The sequence below is a fragment of the Triturus cristatus genome, chromosome 1_1 (assembly GCF_964204655.1).
Source record: "Triturus cristatus chromosome 1_1, aTriCri1.1, whole genome shotgun sequence".
In the NCBI taxonomy this organism is placed as follows: domain Eukaryota; kingdom Metazoa; phylum Chordata; class Amphibia; order Caudata; family Salamandridae; genus Triturus; species Triturus cristatus.
In genome coordinates, this window is record NC_140579.1 from 1,113,424,721 (window position 1) to 1,113,448,260 (window position 23,540).

The following is a 23,540-nucleotide window of genomic DNA, read 5'->3' on the forward strand; positions in this document are numbered from 1 at the left end:
TGTTTTTGTTTCTCTGATTTATATGCTGCCTTCTGGGATCGGGCCTGAGCTCTCCTCTCCCTTTCTATAATTTCCTTTTTCCATAACCCCAAGGAATCAAACATGGATTGTCTAGATCTGCGCCTATGCAATTGGGCTTCTACTGCCTCTATTTTCTGAGGGTCAAAAGAACCATATTTTGGCCAGGTATTATCCCTATCCTTTGACGTGTATTTGTTCCATAATGTGCTGTACATTATGGGAGAAATTCCCTACTTTATGTATATTTCTTTATTCGGGGTCAACCCTTCGTCCACGGGTCCGGGATACAGACTGAGACCAACACTGGAGCACCGAGAGAAAGGATATTTATTACAATCTCATGAGATGGAGAGAGAGCATCGGCAACAGACACCCGCAGCTTGTCTGAGGAGGCAATCTGCCAAGCACTTTGGTTCCACGTCTTATATACCCTTCATCCCCACCCCCTGCGTGTACAGTAAAGAAAGAACACCATGATTATGCAAAGGGGGGATGTGTACAGTAAACGATGAACACCATAATTATACAAAGGGAGACGTGTACAGTAAAACAATGAACACCATAATTATACAAGCAGAGGTCAATCTGATAAGTTAGCAGATGGTCACTGTTGGGCCCCTGCAGGGCATAGGTGAAACCCCATAATTACAAAACAAGCAGAGGTCAATCTGATCAGCTAGCAGATGGTCACTGTTGGGTCCCTGCAGGGCATAGGTGAAACCCATAATTACAAAACAAGCAGAGGTCAATCTGATAAGCTAGCAGATGGTAGCTGTCAAGCCCTGCAAAGGCCCAGAAGAATACTTATTTTGCACAGTGAATGAAATATCCACCCAGTTCGGGTAACTTTCAGGACTACTCACTCAGAGAAATAAATTATTTCCAAGGGGAGCAAAGTTATCACATTGAGGTTTTTGATGTAGTTTGACAGTTTTAATAAGCGGTCAATATTGCACCATGTTTTCAAACAGACTGCGTACAGCAACCAAATGTCATTTTATTGCTCAAAACAAATCAATACAACTTTATAATAATGTAGTTTCGAAAGACAATTTACAATCAGAGAGACGGGCAAGGAAAAAAACACTGTTGTAAAACACTCAAGTTTTATGTAATATCTTTTTTTAATAAGCAAATTGATTATCTTAAACCCCTTATTGATTTTTTGTACAAAAATAAGATACATTTACAGTTGTGATTCCTGCACGTCAAAGGCATGACTAGCAAGAGATGAAAACTTGCAAACGCCATTAAGAAGCCCAGAGTACATTGCGTATGCACTCCCAGGATATACCTTTCGCTTCCCTTTAATAGTCAGTCGAAATAAAGTACTCCAGTGTTGTATATTCCTCCGAGCTGGCTGTAGTGAGGTCCTTAAGGTACCTGCCTCCTCAGACGCCTAGCGCCTAGAACTCCAGTGGGACCCTCTCTCTGGGAGTCTACATGCCTCCTGCACTCTCTCCATAAAGACGAGGAGCCTCCACTGGCACTAAGCAGTCATCACGTGTGTGGATGCATCTAAAACTAGTGTGCACAGACAAAGGACCCTACCAAACCAGGCCCCGAGCAAACACTGCTCACAGTCAAAGCCATTCCACTTCTAAACCCTAGTCATCCATTTCAATGCACAGCCAACAAAGGAATTACAGATCACCCAAGTTACCAATGTAGGCATTTCTACACAGGCTCATTGAAAGGTATCATCAGCACTTCTAGAAGAACAAACAAAGATCCGCGTGATCAGATGAGCAAAATGAGGCCCTGGTATCAGAGTATGAGTAATGTTCTATACCTTGCACTTGCTAATAAAGCTATCAATCAGCTGCAGACAGTCAGACCCGGCCTTTAAACCACGTGCTCCAAGAAGCTCGTTAAAACTGCATTGCGTCAGAGACTAATCAATACAAAACTTTAACTACTGTACACAAATGCCTCCGCACCTGTACGCCCACACAATTTCCAGCTCATTATCAAGCATTACCCGCCCACAGAAAGCCTTCACTCCACCACAGTCAATAGTGAAAACACACAGTCATACAAACATGGACGCAGGAGATTCTCAGTTATCTGGATCAAAAAAATGGAACAGGACCACTGGTCCCCTCACCAGGTGGAATCCACCCAAACCTTTGCTGTGCCATCTCTTCATGGGGATTCAGAATAAGCAGCATGGACGAATCGTAGCTGCTGAACAAACCAGCATTTCAGCATCTACAGGGTCCAGGAAATTGGAAGAGCCCACATCTTCAAGGGCCGAGTTAGGAAATGACTCACCATCTCTATGGTCCAGGGTATGAGATAAGCGAGCATCTCTAAGGGACAAACTGAGGTAGGCCAAGCTCTGCAGGGGCCAAACTATGAAATGAGCCAGCATCTCCAGGGGCCACACTATGGAATGAGCCTAATCTCTGGGGACCAAACTATGGAATGAGCCAGGATCTCTGGGGGCAAGCTTTGAAATGAGACGGCATCTCCAGGGACAAAGCTATAGCACTGTGTAATGAAGTATGAATGAATGTAGGACATCAAGCAGAGATACTTCATGAAGTGTGTTTATTAGCCACAGCTGCTGCAGACCAGAGCAACAGTCACCTCTGGAACCTCTGAGCTACAAGCTCACAGAGTACATTCCACATTCCACAGACATCTCATCTTGATGGAATGAAAGCAAGATCACAACATCTCTTGTTTACAATGAATGAACCAAATAAACAACAATAAAATGACACAGCATCAATGCAACAAATCATAAACTTACAGTAGACACGTTAATAAAAATGCAAATGAAACATCATGACATTAATGCACCAAATCATGAACATACAATAAATGACTTAATGATAATACACATCAATTGCGATATCTTAAAGGTTTGACAATATTTTGTCTCTCACTCCTACGTACAGGTTCAGGATGAAAAGAACCCCTTGATTCTAACACATCAATATCAGAAACACAGGAGTGCAAGACCGGTTTGGGTGGAAGAGAAGAATCATTAGGAACAACAACGTGATTGTGCACTTTCACCACTCTTCCCTTATTCCACCATTCATTCTTGCTAGTCCTCACTGCATTCCTAGACACAACCTCAATCCTGAGAGGAGGCCTGAATTTCGACATTCCCTTGGGAACGTGACTGGGATCCTTGATACGAATCCAGTCTCCAACCTGCAATTTGTCTTCTACAGGTTTGACTCTGTGCGTAAGGTCATAATGTCCTTTCATTTTACTCTGAGAATTTTCAACCTTTGGCCTCACGACCTGGTCCATTTTTAACATATGATCATTCTTATGTTGACACTCTCTCAACCATGCAGGACATAGTCTAGAAGCAGGTGGGCGTCCTCTTAACATTTCAAATGGTGTAAAGCCTGAAACAGCATTTGGACAACATCTATGTGACCACAGCATTTCTTCAACAGATTTACAGGTATCAAACTTATTCTGTATGGCCCACTGAATACACTCAACTAGTGTGCGATTCATTTTTTCCACAAGACCATTTGCCTGTGGATGGTATAGCGCAACACACTTGTGTTTGATGGCATTGCAAGCAAGAAAACACTCCATTTCTTTTGACACAAATTGGACACCATTGTCCGATACAATTTCTTTGGGGAACCCTTCTCTTAAAAACAGATTCTTCAAAAACTTGATTACACTGACAGTATTTGGCTCTTCTACGAACTCCACCTCCCACCACTTGCTGTAGTAATCTACAACCACAATAGCAAACCTTAATTTCCGTGGAAGAATGCTAAATGGACCAATAAAATCTATAGCAAGCTTGGACCAAACTGTATTTGGTAATTCTACAGGCTGTAAAGGAACCGCCTCCGTTTTAAGACTTTTGTCACTAGAGGCACATACAACACATCCCCGCACAATGGCCACAATGGCAGAATCCATGCCGGGCCACCAATAGCTATCCCTAATTTTCCTTTTTGTTATCGTTTGTCCCAGATGTCCCTCATGACCATAAAGGATAATCCTTTCCCTCAAAGAAACGGGTGGAACAAATTTATCTCCCCGTACAAGCATACCCTTTTCTTCAATCGACAACTCATCTGCAATTTTAAAGTATGGTTGCAAGTTTTGCGGCAGACTTTTTTCTTTAGGCCACCCACTCATGACATACTCTATGACACTATCCAATTCCAAATCCTTTGAAGATTCATCCAACCATTCTTTTTCATTAAATGTGGTGTCATGACAAATATCTACACTAGCAATTAAACATTCTTCGTCATTCTCCTCATAGTTTTCATTGTAATCTGTGAAACTTAACGGTGAACGAGAGAGATAATCTGCTCTTATGTTCTTACCACCTGGGATGTATTCAATGCTGAAATTATATTGTAAAAGTTTCGAGCTTAATCTTGCTATTCTGGGGGTGTGATCTTTTATATTGGTTCCACTTAGAATGCTAACTAAAGGCTTGTGGTCAGTCTTAAGCACAAATTTTCTTCCCCAGATAAAACACTTAAACCTTTCAACAGCCCAGCAGCAACTCATTAGCTCCTTTTCAATCACCCAGAAAATTTTCTCATTAGACCTTAAAGATCTTGAAGCAAACCCAACTGTTGCCTTATTTCTTCCTTTCATCTGAGAGATGGTGGCACCCAGACTATCATTGCTTGCGTTAACAGTAATGATACATTCATGTGACGGGTCAAAAGGTGCAAGAACACCAGCTGAAACAATTTCTTCTTTCAACCCATCAAATTCAATTTGACAGCTTCCTTCCCATGAGAATTTTTTGTCCTTTTTCAATAATTCCCTTAGCCTGACAGTTTTTGCCGAAAAATTCTTAATAAATTTTGAGTAGAACTCACAAAGCCCTAAAAACGAAGCCACATTCCCTTTAGACAAGGGGGTAGGTGCTTGGTGATGGCATCGACCAAACCGGGTCTGGGTTCTACTCCTCTTTCTGAAATTAAATGTCCCAAATACTCAATAGTTTTCTTACTAAATTCACATTTCCCTCGATTGGCCACCACACCAAATTTTTTTAATCTTTCCAAAACAGCACCCATCCGTTTGTCATGAACACTTTGACTTTCACCAGCTATAAGGATGTCATCTTGGAAAGTGACCACCCCATCGATACCCTTCAGCACATTCTCCAACACACGTTGAAAAACGGCAGCAGCCGATGCAAGACCAAAAGGCATTCTTTTGAATTGATATGAACCCATTGGAGAAACAAAAGCAGTCAAGTGTCTTGAAGATTCATCCAGCACAATTTGATGATACGCAGATGCTAGGTCAATTTTCAAAAAAAACCTAGCACCTGAGAATGTACTTATAATGTTGTCAATTCTGGGCAAAGGGTGGGAATCAACCCAAATAACCTTGTTTAGGCTTCTTAAGTCGCCACACACTCTCAATTGACCATTTTTTTTCCTTGCGATAACCAATGGACTTAACCATAACGATGATTCTATAGGTTCTATCATCCCATCATCACACATTTTTTTTAGAATTTTTGCTAAATCCTCGCGTACACTGAACGGTACATTTCTTAATTTATGTTTCACGGGTGTAGCATCCTCCTTGACCTTAATCCTATGTTTGAATCCATTAATTTTACCTAACCCGTCCCCAAAAACTGTGGGATATTTTCCAGTCCAATTGTTACTGTTTTCACATTTTTCCTCATCTTCATCGGTTACTATAGAAACTTGAACATCTCTGCCAGGTCTAAGCGTAATACCGAAAAGGCCTTGGTGATACCAGCCAAGAATATTTAATCCTTTCTTTGCCACATATACTTTACCCATTATGCTACGATCTTTGAATTTAAGTTCACACTCAAAGTATCCTGACAATTCAATTTTTCTTCCATCGTATGTAACTGGATTCCTATCTGGAGGAAACAACTTGCGTTTACCCCATATTTCATCATACAACTCATCAGTTACCATTGTCATTCTGGCACCCGAATCAATGAGAAGTCTGATGTTTTTACCATCTACCACAATGTTTTCATAGGGATCAACACAATCGGACTCTTCGTCCTGCACAACCACAATCATGTCCCTGACACCTCTAGAACAATTTTGTTCTTCCTCTGAACTGTCATAAGCCTCTCCATCTTGTACATAATTGATTCTATCCTTGGGTGTCTGACAAACTTTCCCGAAATGCCCAATTTTATTACATATTTTACATTTTACGTTTTTTGCTGGACACGGTTTTCCATTAATTCCATGCCTTGAATTTCCACATCTAAAACAAATATTCTTTTGAGAGAAAAAGTTATTTTTATACTCTCTTTTTTTTGTTACATTTTTTCCACTAATATTTTGTTTTGATACTGTGCTTTCATTCACACGTGCCTTTGGAACAGAACTTTAATTCACCACAGACACACCACTAGTTTCTTTACGTGTAAGTTCTCTTTGAGCCTTTCTTGAGACTTCAATCCCTTTTACTATATCTATTGTTTCAATCAAATTGGGATTGCGCATAGTGAGCAGTTTTTCTTGTACTTTTTTGTCTCAACAACGTTCCACTATTTGATCGCGTATAAGCTGGTCTGTAAAATTTTCAAACTCACATTCTGCAGCCAACATGCATAAAACAGCAACATAAGTAACTATCGATTCATCCTGCAATTGCTCTCTTGTGAAGAACTTATGTCTATTCACAATTAAACTCGGTTGCACATCAAACTGCTTTTCTAATTTTTTCACTGCTAATTGAAATTCATCTAAGTCCTCTTGATCATGAGGAACGACATATGGTGGAAGATGTTCATATACAGATTGTCCTTCAAAGCCTAGATTATGTTCTAGCAAAAACCTTTTCCGCTCTGGTCCATATCTATTTTCACCAATTGCCCCTAAATATTTCGTAAAGGCTCTATACCAATTTCTCCAAGGCACAGGGGGATCACCCGGTGTTTGTAGAAATGGCGGAGGAGCACCAACATTTTGCATATTTGCCATGACACTTAAACTTTACAGCAAGAGTACTAATGCTATATAGTATCTATACTCAAAAATGTGCTTATCACCACAAATTATTAATTGTAAAACATCAACACTACACTTAATAAAAGGAAATGTTGAATAGAAAAGTCAATACTAATAACCTGTGCAGATCACGAACATGCAAATATTTCACATTGTTTTTTTTGTTTTGTTTTTATAAGATCTATAAATTAAATTAAACTTTAAATTTTGTACTCCTATAAATGTTCCCTTGTTTTTTCCAAAAGTAAATAATGCTGAGATTTTTTTTTAAGATAACAATACTGTTGAGGTTGATTTGTCTCTCTTCTTTCTTCTTTTTTTAAAAAATACTGTGTATATATAGGGACTTCCTGTTAATCAGCAAAAGAGAATCAGTTAGCATTCTAGTAGTTGAAGGCAAAACTAGTCCTTCCTCGATTTCCTATGCTTTACTTTGAAACAACATAGGGATGTTATTGTGAAGAAAACGACATGGGGATGAACATATTTTCTCCCCGGTGGATAGCTGTCAACTCCAGTAAGAAAAAGTTCTATTTTCTCCTTTCCATTAAGACAAATCTAACTGGCGTTGTACTCGTGGCCACAGTGCTAAACTGAATAAAGTTCCCTCTCCAATGGAAGGTTTATCCCAATATGCACTCCTTTAAATTCCACTCTTTAATAATACGTAATCAAGTGTATCTCTGCAATCATAACTGTTTTATTTTCACAGTAGGCTGATCAAAATGTTAATTCAACGTTTCATTGTCGTTTTGTACAGTGAATACTGTTCCATATTGAAACCATAGGTGCTCGGGTTACAAATGTAAATCCTAGGTATTCGGGTCACAGGGTTTTCTATCCCAATGCATTTCGGGGTCCACCCTTCCTCAGGGAATACTCCCTGCTTAAACCCGCCATACGGACGTAACTCCTTCGCGTTCAGTGTTCATTATCTAAGTCCGTATGGCGGGTTTAAGCAGGGAGTATTCCCTGAGGAAGGGTGGACCCCGAAATGCATTGGGATAGAAAACCCTGTGACCCGAATACCTAGGAGTTACATTTGTAACCCGAGCACCTATGGTTTCAATATGGAACAGTATTCACTGTACAAAACGACAATGAAACGTTGAATTAACATTTTGATCAGCCTACTGTGAAAATAAAACAGTTATGATTGCAGAGATACACTTGATTACGTATTATTAAAGAGTGGAATTTAAAGGAGTGCATATTGGGATAAACCTTCCATTGGAGAGGGAACTTTATTCTGTATTTTTGCCACATCCCTTCGGACAGGGGATAAGATCCCACTGCACCCAAAGCGAGTTAAAAGGATTACTATCTGATTCACAAGATTAATTCAGGAGTGCGACCGACACCTTCACCTCATCCACAGTGCTAAACTAACACACTGTCAAGGAACAAACTATGGAAAGCGCGTACTATAAGGAGGCGCGCCATTAGGACGCGGGGTCCCGGGATCCCGGCCACGCCCTCGTGGTTCCTGGCCAAGGGATTGTTCAACGCGGCCAGGAGGAAGAATCTGACAGGGGGTTCAGGGAACGGCGCGTTATGCCGATAGGGCCAGTGTGTTTGAATCGGTCACCCTACGTACTCAGAGCAGGCGATCTCACGGTGAACCAGCAGTGAACCAACAACGGTAGTCAATTATGTTGGATAGGTGGCGGTGTGAATGGAAACACCCCTTTGTTCCCATAACTTCAGTTTCCCTCGGATCTAGGTAGGGCCCTGGTGGCTGGGTACATCGCAATCTCATACCTGGCACTGGCGTCGGTGCACTGTCCACGGAGGGACAAGCCTTTAAGAGGTGGCGAGTGTGTAGGGAGGGGGCAGTTGGCACACGTGGAAAGTGCCATACAATGGTATTCGGTGTTGCCTTATGCCCGTGGACAGGAATGCAGATCGTGGTGGGGGTCGAGGTGTGCCTAAAGCGGATCACATGTGCAACCTTACCTCTGAGCAGAGGCCCTGCCTTGACCCGGGATGGGCATGGGCAGGCAGTATTTGCAGAGTATTGGCTGCTTGGGGCTGTGAGTAACAGCAGGAGGTACTGCTCCGGGCAAACGTTATGAGCAGTGTGAGTATAAAACGGCCTAGTGGCGGCAGCATTAGCAGTATGCTTACGGTAGAGGCGGGCAGAGTTCGTACCGTTCGGCGCGGGTAATATTGGCGGTGGGTTGAGTACTCAACGCAGTATCAGCAGTGTGTTTGCTGACCAATGGTGGCGGTATGAATATGGTGTTATAGCTCAATGGTAGCGGTATTAGCGGTGTGTTACTGTTCAAGGGTGGCAGTATCAGCAGGGTGTTTTCGGCTCAGAGGGGGCGGTATTAGCAGGGTATTTACTGCTCGGTGCAGGCAAGTTAAGCAGTGTGCTACGTGGTTCTCGCATTAGAGCTAGCGGTGGTTTCACTGCGTAGCGCAGGCGGCATTAGGAGCAGGTTGGCGGATACTGTCAGTATCAGCGGGATGTTTACTGTTCAGTGCGGACAGTATGATCAAGGTGTGTTTGCCACTTGTGGGGCGACAGTAGCATCAGCACGTCTTCTGCTCAGTCCCATCAAAATTCATATTATGTTTGCTCAGGGCGGACCGTATTGGCAGGGGGTTTACTGAAGTACGGCAGTGCGCTTACTGCTTGAGGCATGCCAGACTAGCAGGGTGCTTACTGCGGAGTGCTTCAGCAGCGATACGTGTTCTGCTCGGTGCTGGCAGTTTATCACGGTTGGTGTCCCGCTTGTTGAGAGTTTACTGAACAGATTTAGCAGTAAAAGAGTTATGCTTGCCGGTTGGCGCAGACAGGGTTAGGAGTCGTTGGTCTGCCAGTATCTAGCAATACTTTTACTGCTTAGAGCGAGTAGTATCTGCATGGTCCTTTTGCTCAGCGTGGTCTTCGGCACTTGGCCCACAGTGTTAACAGTGTATTTACTGCTCAGGGCTCGAAGTATTAGCATGGTGGTACTCCGTAGGACAGGCTGTAAGAGCGGTGGGTTTGCTGATCAGAGCTTGCAGTAGTACCAGGAACCGCATTAACAGGGGTTTATTGCAGGGTACTAGCGGTATTTGCACTGTAGTTCGGGTGCGTTAGGGGCCATGTTCCATGCTGTTTGCTGTTCATTTCCGGTGGTATTGGCAGTGGTACAGTAGGTATGTACTGTTCCGGGCCACCAGATTGTCAGCGATTACTGCTGAAGGCGATATTAGTATTAGCAGTGGGTTATGGCTAGGGGCGAGCCGAATTCAGTGGCTTAGCAATAGTTAGTTTCTCCTCCGTACAGGCGAGGGTGACAGGATTTACTACTCAAGGTAGCCTCTGCATTAGCAGGGCCGACTGAAGTCAGGGCTAGCAGTCGGCACAGTGCTCCGGCCTGTGTTATTAGCACCATCCGCTGCATTACTCCCTCTAGGGTGGGGGTGTTCTCATGCTAGGGACTCAATGGGACCTAAAGCAGGTATACATGCTGGCAGGGAACATGCTGAGGGTCCCATTCTTATCTGCTGCATTATACCCTCCGTGTAGAGCGCTTATGTGATAGGGGTGCGATGGGGATCTTACGCATGCATGAAGGCTGGCATGGAACATGATCAGTACCTTTCTTTCATGAGTTCCAGGGGCGCCCTTGTCACGGGGGCAGCCATGCGTGCCAGCGTTTGCTCATCTAAACAGCATTTAATTCTGTTCATTTAGCCCAATCTCTTCTGTTTTTTGTAATTGCCGGGCCCACGCAGTTTACGCAAGAGGGGACCGTGCATGGGTCCATTGCTCGAGTTAATTCACGTGGCCAAGCTAGAAATTCTCCCTTTAGTGTAACAGTGCACGAAATACACTCTGGTGGACCCAGTTCATCATATTGTTTTAGTCCCTCTGTCAGCCAATGAGTAAGATTTGACAGATGCTGCCAGTTACAGGGCACAAGTGGATGGGGCACGCTGGTAGACGACACCGATCCATTCATTTGGGAGGGGAGAAGCGGTTCACCCGTCCAAGAGGTGGGGTTCCGCGGGAATATGCAGAACCTTCTGGGCTAGGGGTAAGTTGCGAACACTGACAGTTTCAGCTGCATCTGCAAGTTTTCTGGGCTTGTTCTGAGGGACAATGCCAGCCAGAGACGAGGCTTAGCTGGTTCCAGCTTTACCCATAACATTGGCGGAAATAGAGGGGCCATCAGGACTCCTGTCAGGCAAAAGCTCAGATGGCTGGGTTCTCGAATGGGATGCCGGCCCTACCTAGGTTGGTAGGGGCCTCGCTACGAGCGCACCTGAGGGATAAAAAAGTAGATTTCCCGTATATAAGGAGTATCGGACCTATATTATGTTAGCATGATACATCTATAAGTACACTCCCTGTTTGATATATATGCTTTTGCTTGGAGGAAACTCGTTTATTTCCTCCCTGTATATCTATTGCTATAAGAGTAGGCCGAGAACCATACAAACGCCATCTTCTGATCAAATGCTCGAGCATGGGCCGTGATCACGCATCTGGCTTTGGGGGCGATAAGCACATTCCTGGAGGCGCCGTGTCTACACTCCCAGGCACCAAGACGAAATGGAGTCACCCCTCCTGACCTCATCAGTAATAGATAGTCAAGCCTTTGTACTGATCTGATGTGTACCATATATGGTCCTTCCTTGGAGCTCGAGGGCCAACTGGTGTTTTTCCTTTTACAGTGATTATATGTGTTGAACCGAAAAGTATATAACCTCATGTTTGAATACGAGCCAACAGTCTTCTCGGCGCACCTGATGGGTGAGGTTCGGAGAGGCTCCTCTATAGAGTATTTTGTTTAATAAACGATTGAACCTTCTTCACTGCCAACTGACTGATTATTTGGTAATGGTATTGGGACTATTGGTAGGTATAGTCCTTTAGATTGATTTTATGGTACTTCTGGTGGGACTCCGTGACTGGGTCGTCCTCCTCGTAAACGGGTGTTAAGGACAAGGGGTAATTCTGGTCGAGCGGGTGGATGGAAAAAGGATCCTTTTGAAATTTAGCCATTTTTGGCATGAACTTACTCCGCTCTCACGATCAGAGTGTCCTGTCCTCAGCTGCTAGTGACCCTTCACCGGAGTCCTACGGGCGTAACCCAGGAGCTGACCGTGTTGGTCCTCAGGAGTTGGCAGTGGAGAACGCGCAATTGTGCCTGTGTGCACCAGGTGAGTGGAATTGTTTTGATGTTTTTGGCATGCACTGTTGAGCAGTGCTTTTGAAGCAGTTAACTGTGTAAGTATTTGATGGTCAGTGTACCACGGAGAAATTTGGGGGTCTGACAGGACAGCATTATGGTGGCTGCACGTATAGATGCTCTACGGACCTTTTGTGAATAATAGAGACGCCGATCGGATGCCCGGTGTGGCACGTGTGGTGCGCGCCCGGCCGGCCTGCTCTCGGAAAAGCCTGTGGCTGTACCTGGGTAGCCTTGGGAACACATCTGAAGCGGTGCTAATGAAGCAGACTTAGTCAGAATAGTCCCAAGAGTGAACCAGGAAGGCTGCGGGATGGTCTGTAGGTCGGTCTCTGGTTATACCTGTCTGACGGTCTCTTGGTAGTCTTTGGACTGCTTGATTTTGGTATCTGTCGGTCTTGTAATCTGAATTTGATTGATTCTCCACGAACAGGAGTCGACGGGCCCTGTTCTTTTTTCGAAGAAACATCATTTTTGAACATTTTCTTATGTATATATGTATTATTGTTTTGTGAATGTTTGAATGACCCTGAGGTTGTATGTTTTGCGAATGTTTGAACATGGCCATGTTTGGAAGTTTATTTTTATGATCGAATGAAGAACGCGTGACGACAATAACCATGCCGTGTTTTAGCAAATTGAGTTGTTTTGGATGTTGTTGCTGCCCTAATGATACGCGTTTGGCTGAAAGTCAACCTGCCCCGCCTGAGGGCAGCCCAAGTTATGATATGTATGTAAAGCATGGTATTACACCTCTCTTGTTTAATACACCATGGCATAAATATACTAAAGATAACGTGGAATTACAATGGCCCTTAACCGGGTCTTTTGATGAAAAAAAGATAAATTGGCTTCAGGATCAATTATTTTCTAAACGTAGTCGGCAGGCAATGTTTGACTCCCTGAGCCTGTGGCAGAAGGAAGCAAAGCGTAGACGTATACGAGACGAGAAAGTATGTAGGATGAAAGGAAATCAGACGCCTACGCAGAAAGCTATAGCTTATGATAAAGCACGAACTGAACAAGGGATTGATTGTGCAGACAGACAATTTAGATTGCAAGTGGATAAGACCTATGCGGCTAGGACTGAAGCGGAAGATGAGATAGAGGATTTATTGGACACTCATCCATCTCCACCTTATGCTCCAAAGCATATATATCCCGTTGTTCCCCCGACTCTAGTACAGGACCCTTCAGCTTCCGCCCCTGCTGTTTCCTCATCCCTTGCCTCTCCGGGAACGTTCTCTGTTTTGTCTCCCTCAGTGTCTGAGACGGCTACTTTATAGCCTGTTACCCTGCCGTCTTCCGTTATGTCCACAGCTGTTTTGTCTCCCTCCACCTCTGTGAGGGCTTCCCTTTCTGCGAGCACGACCCCATCTCCAGCTGTTTCGACTCCATTTCGTGCTCCGGGGGATTTCGACGCACGGAAGTTGTTTACCCGTTCGGCTGTAGGACAGAGTGAGAAACAGATGATTGAGAATCAGTCATCCCAGTGGATGCGACAGCCTATTTACACTATAACTGACATATGGAGCACGCTTCGAGACTATGAGCCTGTTATGCAGCAACATGCCTTGAAACACATGGCTGCATGTATTATTTCTCTTTGGGAACAGTATTTTCCAGGGGGGATGGCCCCCCAAGTGATTTATGACATCCGGGACAGGGCTCATAAGTCTGAACTTAGCCAAGAAGAAGTGTACTGAAATGTGGAGGTTTTGTTAAATTATCGAGAACGGATGCATCAAAAGTGTCCCTCGTGGGACACTCAGCATCCTATGCGAGAAGTTCAGCCTATCTTTCATCCTGAAATACCATAACTAAAGGATGACCACGGCGTGGTGACTAGACCTCGTGTAGAGGCTCGAGTGCAGGAGCAATGGGTTTACACCCCCTGGAAGAGGATTTTAGTCCTCTCGCTAAAATCACAATTACCCGACCCCGTAAGAATCCCACGGCTTATTATAAAGAACTCACAGAAGCGGCCTCTTCGGCCGTCATGACCTTAGCTGACATAGAGCTATTTTTTGCATTGTTAGTTCCCGTTGACGTATGGCGTCAGGTGCATGATCAGGACCATGCTCAAGAATTAGGCAGAACATGGGAGCAGATAAAAGATTGGGACAAGGATCGTAAGCCTGGAAATAAGCCGAAACCTGAATTATTGGCATTACCTGGCCGTATTATCACTGACATGCATTCCTTAATTCCGCCTCGTAAGGTGGATTGGGACAAATTGACCGCATGTAAACAGAAGAAAGATGAAAGTGTTTCTGATTTTTTCACTCGATTTGAGGGCTTATTCATTGATTTTAGTTGACAGGATTTATCGTTGGAAGGCGGTATACGATTATTTGTTAATCGTTTTGTGACCAATTTGTTACCAGAAGTCTCTGCACGGTTATAAGCCGCTGAAAGTACCTGGAGCACTTCCACGCCCTCGGTAATATTGAGTATGGCCCAATATTACGAACAGAGAAAATGAGAGTAAGGATAAGACGGAAAAGAGAACGAGGGATCTTAAAACACGGGTGTTGTTGCAACAAGTTGTTCAAGGAGGAGGCAGAGAGAGAGGCGGTAGAGGTTTCGTCCGGAGGGGGGTGGGAACTGGACGAGGCAGAGGGCCGGCTGTTGTTTTGGGAATAAATCAGTGTGCTTATTGTAAGGAGGAAGGGCATTGGCGATCTCAGTGTCCGTTGTTGACGGCCCAGAACGGGGCTATGAGAGGTAGAGGAAGAGGTCGGGGAAGTGTGGATCGCAGTGATATGCGACGAGAAGAGGCGACGCAAGTTGGACAAGAAAATAATTATTTTGATAATCCAAGAGGTAGGCAGTATTATAATGAGGAGTGTGCAATGGATGCGACTGAAGGGTATGCTTATACATAGGATAGCCATGGACAGAGTGAGGGCCAGTTGTCAGTACCCGTTGATCAGCAAGGACCTTATGTAGAGGCGCATTTGATGGGGACATCTGAAAGGTTTTTAGTTGATACGGGTCAAATGAATAGTTTTATTTCTCGTTCCCTGGTCCCAGGGGCTGCTCTGTCCGGGCACAATAATGTTTCGGTAGGATTCTCGGGAATTCCGGTGGTGAGCCCCATCTCCAAACCTATTCCTTTTACAATTGGTCCTGTTACGATAAGACTCCCCGTTTCTTTTGACTTCCCATTGTGGCGAAAATTTGTTGGGTTTGGATTTGTTGAAGAAATTACATGCTAAGATTCATAGTTCATCTGATGGTGTTTACTTGACTATTAATTCCCTTGGGAAGCATACTTTGCAGTGCTTCACTAAAAATGAACCCCTCCCTCCTGAGTTTGCTGCTATTCCAGCAACATTGTGGGCCACTGGTGACACAGATGTAGAATTAATAAAGATTCCGCCAGTTTTACTTTGAAGCAAAATGCTTGGCTTCCTCGTATACCTCAGTACAAGATTTCTCCGGCTGGTGAGAAGGCTTTGCTCTCCATCATACAAGATTTGGTAAAAAGCGGTGTGGTGGAAGAGACAGCTGCTAATGTGTGCAACAGCCCCATTTTGCCTATCTTAAAAAATGCCCCTGTTGGAAGCGATCCTGACTATGCTGATACCTATCGTTTTGTGATTGATTTGCGCGAAATTAATAAAATAGTGGTGCCCCAATACCCTGTGGTTTCAGACATCACTACTATTCTCACTATGATTCCTCCTATTGCTAAATATTTCTCTGTGATTGATTTAAAAAATGCTTTCTTTAGCATTACGATTCATCCTGATAGCCGCCATATTTTTGGCTTCTCATTATCTGGTCGCAGCTTCCGGTTCTGCCGTGCTCCCCAGGGGTACACAGAGAGTCCTAGTATTTATAGTCAAGCTTTGAAAACATTGTTGGATGATTTGGTCTTGCCCCCTGGTAATGTGCTTTTGCAATACGTAGATGATTTGTTAGTGGCCTCGGATACCGAGGACGGTTGTAAGAAGGCCACTGTCCAATTATTGTCTCATTTGGCTACTAATGGCAATAAAGTATCCCTTTCTAAATTTCAATATTGTCGACAGGAGGTGACCTATCTCGGTCATCTACTGTCGAAGGAGGGGAGGAGACTAACCCCTGAGCGTGTGACTACCATTTTTAATATGTCTGTACCTCGTACTCAGCGTGATGTTTGTGCATTTCTCGGCATAACATCTTACTGTTGCCAATGGATCCCTAGTTTTTCCCTCCTTACTAAACCTCTTCTGTACTTAACCACTAAAGATGTGCATGAACCTTTACCCTGGACTGATGCTTGTCAAGATGCTTTTGAGTCTTTGAAATCTGCGCTTTGTTCTGCATCTGTTCTTGGTACTCCTGACTACCGCAAACCTTTTGTGCTTTACGTACACGAGTTGGACGGTTGCTCGCTTTCAGTGTTAACACAAGGATTTGGTCGTAAGCAGAGACCTTGTGCCTATTTCTCGGCGGTGTTGGATAACGTCGCCAGAGCACTCCCTAGCTGTTTAAGAGCTACTGCTGCGGTTGCGGTGGCTATTCGACAGTCGGAAGGGCTCGTTCTGAACACTGACCTCACAGTGATGGTACCGCACGCTGTGGATACATTATTGAACAAAACAAAGACCCAGCACCTTACGAGTGAGCCTCTTACCGGATACGAATTGACTTTGTTTGCTCCACACATTACGATTAAACGATGTGCCACTCTGAACCCTACTATGTTACTACCCCTCCCTTCGAATGAAAAGAACAATGATGTTCATGATTGCATTTTTCGGACTGAGGAAGAAACGAAGGGACGGGTAGACCTGACTGACACTCCTCTATCTGACCCTCAAGGGGAGTTGTACGTCGATGGCTCTTGTTTCAAGTCACCAGATGGCACGACAACTGCTGCATATGCGATAACTACTCTCACACTATAGTTGAGGCTTCTCGAGTACCCTATCAGTCAGCACAGGCAGCTGAATTAGTGCCATTGTTTCGGGCCTGTGAGTTAAGTGAAGGACTGAGAGTAAATATTTACACTGACAGCCAGTACGTCTTTGGCGTGGCTCATAGTTTTGGCTGACTTTGGGCAGAAAGAGGTTTTCTTACCTCTCATGGTCAGCGAATACAGCATGGCCCCTTGATTTTGCGATTACTGACAGCATTGACGTTACCAGAAATAGTGGCTGTAGTCAAATGTAGTGCACACAAGGCAGTGGTTGATGCAGTAGGGGAGGGTAATGCTTTTGCCGATCAAGTAGCTAAGGAAACTGCAAAATCCAAATTGACCTTAATGTTTGTGACTAGCTCTGCTAGGTGGGTGGCTGAAACAGAGATGTTTGATAATACCATGGAGAGCGTCCGAGAAATACAGAAAGAAGCTACCCCTATTGAACTGGCTCACTGGAAAGAGCGAATTGGGAGATTAGATGCAGATGGTTGTTGGATTGATCTGACAGAAAAGCAGCAGTGGCTGTTGCCTAAAGCATTAGTGAATGCGGTGGTGACAATGGCACATGGTTCAGCTCATATTGGGGTGAAAGGGATTTGTGCAATATTAGATCCTGTATAGTACAATCCCAATATTTCTAGGACCGCTGCTCATTTGGTACAATATTGCATGGTTTGTTTACGACATAATCCAGGGGGCAGAGTGCCTGTTCTGAGTGGAAACTTTGCACCACCATCTTTGCCTTTTGAGGTGCTTCCAATGGATTATATCCAGCTGGAGCGCGTTAACAATTTGAAGTATGTCCTGGTCGTGGTATGCGCTTTCAGTAAATGGGTGGAAGCCTACCCGACAAAAGAAAACACTGCTTTGGCAATGGCAAAAGTGTGGTAAAGGATATTTCCCTCGCTACGGATTGCCTCGTGTGATTTGGAGTGACAACGGAAGTCATTTTAATGCAGAACTCATCACACATATGTGTAATGGACTACAGATTAAACAGAAATTCCATGTGACTCGACACCCCCAGTCCGCTGGGTTGGTCGAGAAGTATAATGGGATATTAAAGCTCAAATTAGCAAAAATTCAAGAAAGTACTGGATTGAGGTGGCCAGATGCTCTGCCGCTGGCATTAATGTCAATACGAGTTACCCCACATTCTCGTTCTGGTTTGTCTCCGTATGAGGTCATTTTTGGGCGCCCTGCTAATGTTTGGGGCGTCCCGAGACCCAGAACGTTTCGTGATATAGAGTATCCTATGCTGACTGACTTTTTGTATGCTTTGACTAAAGATCTTCGTTCCATTCATCAACAGGTTTCAGCAGTTTTGCAGCCCCTGCCGGAGGGTCCTGGACATCGCTTGGAACCAGGACAGTGGGTTCTGGTCCGGAACTATCAGCGAAAATCCAGCTTGGATCCTCGTTGGTCTGAACCATTTCAAGTCTTGTTGGCCAAGTGAACGACAAGCGACACTGGATTCGTGTGTCACATCTGAAAAAACTACCCCTCCCGCTTCCATATGATCAACGAATCCAGGACGGGGTTCTGACTCAGGAAAGTGAGCGAGTTCCTCGATTCATCCCTTTTTCTGACGCCCAGGTAATTGGAGAAGGGCAAGGAGAAGGTGCACCGGGCTCAGAAGGGGCTCTGTCATCAGCACAATTGACCGCCCCAGATTCTGTTGTTCCTACAGCTAATCCAGAGGCTCGCAGTACCCCTGTTTCACCGGATTCGTCATCCTCTGTTTTGTTCTCTGATCAAGAAGTGCCTGGTCATACTCGATACAATCTGCGGCCCAGAAAACAACACAGTACACCAGGTGAACATATTAGGAGATAGGGAGAGACTTGAGTGATAGGGTACAGACCTGTACTCTGAATGTCTGTTAGATACGCTTCTGGTGTACTGAGCGAGACACTGGACTAAACGCGCTGAGAGCCTTGAACATTTGTTTGCTCTGTTCAGAAAGAAAGACTGAATTTCATGTTCAAAGGGGCCCAGGTTGTGTTATCTTCAAAGGTTGTGTGAGAACATAACTCCAACGTGAGAAGTTTGTTTTGGTATTAACTGTGATGAACGATAGGAGCCTGACTTTGAGGCTCTAAACGGACACAGGAAAGAAGTACCCTCTGGCAGGTTGGACTGCATTGCCCTAGTGCATTGTTGGACTTTTAGTTAGCATGTATCCCTTTGTTCGTTTTGTTCCTGAAGAGGAACACCCTTTTGTACCAAGCTATTTCCCTACATATATGCCTGTTTTTTCTAGTTGGACCAATCGTGTTAAAATTGCATTTACAGCTACTATAGCAATATTGCTAATTATATTACTGGGAGTATTCATATATTTAGAATTTCGCCACCCTATGCATACTGTTATAGGAACAACTACCCCACCTCCGGAACATGTATTTCATACTTTAGCCCCTCATAAGGAAAGGCATCGTCAGACCTATGTGAAAAACGCATTCCTTGAAATGCTTCACCAAGCACACAGTGCCACCAATACTACAAATTGTTGGGTTTGTGGTCTTTTACCATCTGTTATGCACAAGCACGACTTATTTATATCCCTACCTTTGTCTCATTTGGGGAGTTGCGAGGCTTGGTTCAAATTGCTTTCTATGATGTATATGCATTATGTTGTGGACGCTCGTAGGTTTTCAGAGAGAGATTATGAAATGATTTTAGCATATATTGAGGTTCATCAAGGATTCAACCACGATGGGAATAATGGAGAGGGAACCTTAGATCCGAATGCCTGTATGAATATGTATATGACGCATGAAAATACCACTTGGTTGAAAAATGAAATTTCGGACTTTGTTGAATTCAATTTCACTCAATATTATCGACACTTTCAGGACCGTAATGTTACTGAAGATAGGGCTATTCCAGTGCCTGTATTAAACAGTACCTCTACGTTTTGTGTTCAAGGGGTAGGGTACATATCAGTAGGAGAAAGTCAATGTAATTACACTTATCAGTTGCGTACCTTTAGCAGCCCCCGTTGTTAACCCCTCCTAATGTATATTTTGTCTGCGGAGGAAGTGCCTATACTTGGCTTCCACGAAGATGGACTGGACGTTGCTACCTGTCCTTCCTGTGCCCTCCAGTTTATATTGCCCCTTCTAACTATCACAAGGATCACTGACTAGAGAAACGTAGCGTGCCTATTAGGAGAAATAAGAGGGTGATAGATACCACCGATATAAATCAGACTGATACTCCATCGCAGCATTTCACTGACATTATGAAGGGAGTGTTCCCATTTTGGGGGCCTATGATTACTAGCCAAGAAGAACGGCGTTTGTCTAGAGTAGTTGAAGGGGTAATTAACACTACTGCAGGAATACTGACCAATATAACAGTAGAGCTACAGGCGACCAGACTCGTTTCGCTTCAAAACCGTATGGTTTTGGACGTTATCTTGGCAGATCGAGGAGGAGCATGCCGTGTGATCGGCAGCTCTTGCTGTGCTTATATTCCTAACTCCGCCCCCTCCGTTCATTTGGCTATACAGAAGTTACATCGTTTAGCTTCCGAGATACATGTAGAAAATGGTACGTGGTCTCTCTCTGGTTGGTTCTTGGGTTTGCTGTCTACTTGGGGATGGAAGATTTTGATGGTGCTGGCAGGTATAGCCGGTATCATATTCACGTGTTGTGTTTGTGTACAATGTGGACCTGCATGTTGCTCTTATTGTGCGACAAAACTCACTTCCTCTGTGTCTGGTCCATCCCCAACAGCGGTAAAAGCTCAGCTAGTTCAGCAGGAGCTCAAGGACCTAATGCAGATTGATGAGGGCCGTTCTGAGGGATAAAAAAGTAGATTTCCCGTATATAAGGAGTATCGGACATATATTATGTTAGCATGATGCATCTATACGTACACTCCCTGTTTGATATATATGCTTTTGCTTGGAGGAAACTCGTTTATTTCCTCCCTGTATATCTATTGCTTTAAGGGTAGGCCGAGAACCATACAGAAGCCATCTTCTGATCATATGCTCGAGCACGGGCCGTGATCACGTGTTGATCACGTGCAGTTGTCAGGCTCCAGTTCATTTGAGTTGCTGGTAGCAGCTGAAGGTAGGCTGTTTACTCGACTGTTCTAAGACTCAAGGTCGCATCTGGCTCTGGGTGCGATAAGCGCATTCCTGGAGGCGCGGTGTCTACACTCCCAAGTACCAAGACGAAAGGGAGTCACCCCTCCTGACCTCATCAGTAATAGATAGTTAAGCCTTTGTACTGATCTGATGTGTACCATATATGGTCCTTCCTTGGAGCTCGAGGGCCAACTGGTGTTTTTCCTTTTACAGTGATTATATGTGTTGAACCGAAAAGTATATAACCTCATGTTTGAATACGAGCCAACAGTCTTCTCGGCGCACATGATTGGTGAGGTTCGGAGAGGCTCCTCTATAGAGTATTTTGTTTAATAAACGATTGAACCTTCTTCACTGCCAACTGACTAATTATTTGGTAATGGTGTTGGGACTATTGGTAGGTATAGTCCTTTAGTTCGATTTTATGGTACTTCATACCACATGGCCAAGCAAAAAAGTGCAGAGGGCATGCAGGCAAGCCCACGAAGGGTGGATGGCATCTAGCGAGACCGCAAAGCAAGCTTGTGTCTTACGCGACAGCCCTAGGGGCGGTGATGGGTCTTTGCCAAGCTTGGGTGATAATAAATGTGGGCAATCCTTCCGTGGGTAGTACGACCTTAGCAGGATACATATGGGCTAACCTCCCCTTAGGGAGTGGTGCGATAATGAGCTTACCTTATTTTCTGCAGCATATGCAATGGCATTGTTGGGGGCTTGCCATTAGGACAAGGGTCTGCAGTTCTGGGACTCCAGGGATAGTCAGTCAGGCTCACTACTAGGGGGAGGTTCGAACATGACCCCACCGGTAGGGGAGCGTGAGCCAACATAAAGGGGTAGAGGGGGTCTGTAGATGATCTTGGGGAGTACATGTGAATCTGTCCTCAGGTGGAATGATTTCGCATAGTGGTGCGTAACATAGTTGGGCTACCTATGGCAGTGGGGGATGGATCTAGTTGTTTCCTCAAACAGAAGGGGGTGCGACAGGCGCAGCAGACCGGACAGCTACTAGACGAGATTAGGGTAATATGTCATCCAAAGGCGTGTGGGTTACTTGCCCGTACAATGGGCCACTTATGGTTGACAGCAGTGTCGAGGGTTAAAGCTTGGGGGCGTAGAGAGTGTCTCCCTTTCATGGTATTGAAGTGACAGGCTTTCAGTTTGCACATACTCGCCAGCTGGTGGAAGACTCAGTGAGCCATTGCGGACTGCAGTTCCCAGACTTGGTAATCCTACAGTTAGTTGGTAAGGATATGTTGGGGCTGGGACACAGAGCCGCGAGGGAGGCTCTGTCTGGTTACGCTCAATTGGGATAGGACGTTCCCAGGATAGCGTGGTCTCATGGTGCCATGGCGAGATTGAGAGTCCGGACTACGGTCAAATGCCTGGTAAGGTTTCGGCCAAGTGCCTAGAAGGCCGGACTGGCCTAGCAGTACCCGGGGCTGGGGCTTACTTGGTAAGGCACCCACATAGTGGGTATGTGGATGGCAGGGTTCACTGCATTGGTGGGCACACGTCTACCTGGGACCCAAATTGGTGGAGCCGGCCATGGGATTGGACATGGCTCTGAGCCTGGAGACCGAGGGAACTTGGTGGTTTCAGAGGTAGGCTGGTGGTGGGCAGGGCGAAGGGCGAAGGGCGAAGGGCGGTTGGCCCTGGTCGCCCTTGTGGAGGTAAGGAGGCCACATAAATTGCCTTACATGGTTAAGGGGAGTCCTCCTGCATACTCCCTAGGCCAGCACTGAGGGAGAGATACAGTAAGCTCACCCCAGAGAATGGAGACACCGGCTGGGGGCAAGGGCGCCAGTTTACAAAATAGGGCATGGGGCATCCGCTCCTGGTTATACCCTACGAGCCCCGATGGGCAGCCTGGTGGTTGGAGGGGTGGGCCTCTCGGGTCACGGACAAGGACCAGATGGTAGGGGCTCACCTTCTCAAGGACGCAGGTGGGTTGCGTCTCGCGTGTTTCTCAGGTTGGGGTGGCACAAGCCAGAAAGCCCCTTACTGCTGTAGCGATAGAAAACATTCTTTGTCGATTAATTAAGTTCTGTAATTTCTGCTGAGGGATGAAGAAGTTATGTGTAGCATGGAAAAATTATCGTGCAGTTATTGAAGTTAAGTTGATAATTATATGTCGTCTGAGATTTGAATTGGATTGATGATATATTGTCATGTTTATATGTGATGATTTCTAATAAACATGGCCTATTTTATCCACAGCTCTGGTCGTCAAGTCTTGATTTGTGGGTTCTGATGGGGCGGGCCGGGGGACAACTGGGGGCTCCGTGTCCTATGGAATGAGCAGACATCTCCATGGGCCAAGCTATGAAAAG

The 23,540-nt window shown here is 44.9% G+C and overlaps 1 protein-coding gene across 1 annotated transcript in view; it reads right to left on the bottom strand.

The window, feature by feature from the left end:
* Positions 1-9,808: 9,808 nt before the first annotated feature.
* The window catches only part of LOC146871694 (uncharacterized), a 29,289-nt gene continuing 15,557 nt past the window's right edge, over positions 9,809-23,540 (bottom strand). The window contains exon 3 of the mRNA XM_085647646.1: positions 9,809-9,979. Within this exon, the coding sequence (XP_085503772.1) occupies positions 9,809-9,979 (171 nt within the window). The remainder of the gene's footprint in view (positions 9,980-23,540) is intronic.